Below are 1,776 nucleotides of genomic sequence, written 5' to 3'. Positions count from 1 at the left end.
TTCACCTCTGCATTTGCTGTAGAGGGAGTTGATAATCTTGCTTCAGACTCTGGAAAGACATTTGAAAGACAAAATTTGTATTCCTCCAAAAGTTTCATTGGATACAAACAAGCTTTCAGACACATACAATAGGTACAAGTTACCTGTTGATTGGCAGATGCTTCTCTTTTTCATCTTGTACACTAAGAAAGCCAGTAAAACGACCAGAATGGAGTTGAACGCTAAAGCTCCACTTAAGAAATACACAAGAGAGTCAACCTCATCTGTAGAGAGTAAACACCAAAAACAGAATGTTATCTTTGTGTTTAAAGTGTGCGATTGGGAATTAAACATACATTACTCTTCATTAAGTAATTGAGTGATTTGCTTACCTTCAAAGTCCAGCTCAGTCCCATTTCCAAACAGTATGTGTCCACAAGAGGCAACAGCACAGTAGTAGGTCCCAGTATGAGAAATATTCAGGCTCTCCATTGGAAGGTTGTACACACAGGTGTGTGGTTGTGTGTTGGGTTTCCTCTCACACTGACTGCCTCCACGGGTGTAAAGGAGTCCTGGAGAGTCCTCAGAGTTTTTGAACCAGTAAACACTGTGTTCTCCATCACAGCTGCCAGTGTGTACTGTACAGTTCAGAGTCACAGAGTCTCCTGACTGGATGATCTCATATGCTGACTGATGGACCGAAGCTGGGGGGTTTAAACCTGAACCTTTGACACCAATAATAGAGCCTTCCGCAAAATTCACCACAATGTTAGAGTAAGTTGCACAGTAGTAAGTAGCTGAGTCTGAAATTTGTAAATTTAAAATTGTCAAGTGATTTGTACTTTTTCCGTGATCCAGTGTGAAGCGTGATTTGTTGAATTCATGAAAAAAAGTGGGTCTTGCAGTATATTTATGGAAGGTAGAGATGAGCCTTGGTTTCTGTCCCAAAGTTTGTTTGAACCAGTAAAGCCAATCTGTATCACCATCTTCATTGTAGCATCTCAAAGTCACATTTTCTCCAACATCAACAGATATGAAACTTTTCTCTTGGCGAACACTTGAGGATATTTTCCGATCAGTCGTCTGAGCTGAAACAAGAGTGAAATAAATACTTTGATAATTCAATTTGTTTATTTCAGAACATTGTTTACATAAACTTTATTAAAAATAATTTCAATGAAAAGTTGCTGGAAATAAAAAGCTGCATTAAAATACAACTCACCGATGTTTCCCAAGAACAAACACGTCAGATATAAGACCAACTTTGGAGACGTCATCTTGTTGAATTCTTGAGTTGAGTGAAAATGATCTTGAAACCTTGTTCACTCTTAAGACACAAGACTACGTTTGATTGGCCAGCCTGAAGTGACTTTGTACATCCTACTTTAAAAAAACTTGATCACATGTTCACTGCCATCTATAGTTTCAAGTTTGGTTCTTGAAAAGATTCACTTTGTGAAAGGTGAATGAAGAACACAATGGCTCTTTATCTTAGTATCATATTTAAAATCAGGGAAAGGGTAACAAGCTAGTTACATATGTTCTTTAGGCTTCGGCTAGGCTAAGTTAATACAACAGGTTTGGTGTTACTTTAAATTGAATGGTATTTACTTGGATTGAGACACAGAAATTCATGTTTCCCCAATATATGATTATGTGAGAAATGTAATGCATATTGGACAAAAGTGTCAAGTTACCAAATTGTTCACATATACTGTTCCTGTGTTTACATGGGTCAGACGTACAGTATGTGGAAAATATAAATTGGCAATAAAACAATTTTATAATAATCTAATG

The 1,776-nt window shown here is 37.1% G+C and overlaps 1 protein-coding gene across 1 annotated transcript; it reads right to left on the bottom strand.

Annotated features, from left to right (window-relative positions):
* Positions 1–5: 5 nt before the first annotated feature.
* Positions 6–1,256, bottom strand: LOC104952031 (signal-regulatory protein beta-2-like; the record flags this gene model as incomplete). Its single annotated transcript, XM_010778787.1, has 4 exons — positions 1,202–1,256; positions 372–782; positions 144–263; positions 6–49 (listed from the first exon to the last, which is right to left on the bottom strand). Coding segments are annotated over exons 1-4 (630 nt in total), but the record flags the coding sequence as incomplete, so codon positions are not given.
* Between the last annotated feature and the right edge of the window lie 520 nt (positions 1,257–1,776).

The sequence above is a fragment of the Notothenia coriiceps genome, unplaced genomic scaffold (assembly GCF_000735185.1).
Source record: "Notothenia coriiceps isolate Sejong01 unplaced genomic scaffold, NC01 NC01_scaffold00019411, whole genome shotgun sequence".
Taxonomy (NCBI): Eukaryota; Metazoa; Chordata; class Actinopteri; order Perciformes; family Nototheniidae; genus Notothenia; species Notothenia coriiceps.
This window is presented reverse-complemented; position numbering and strand designations above follow the sequence as displayed.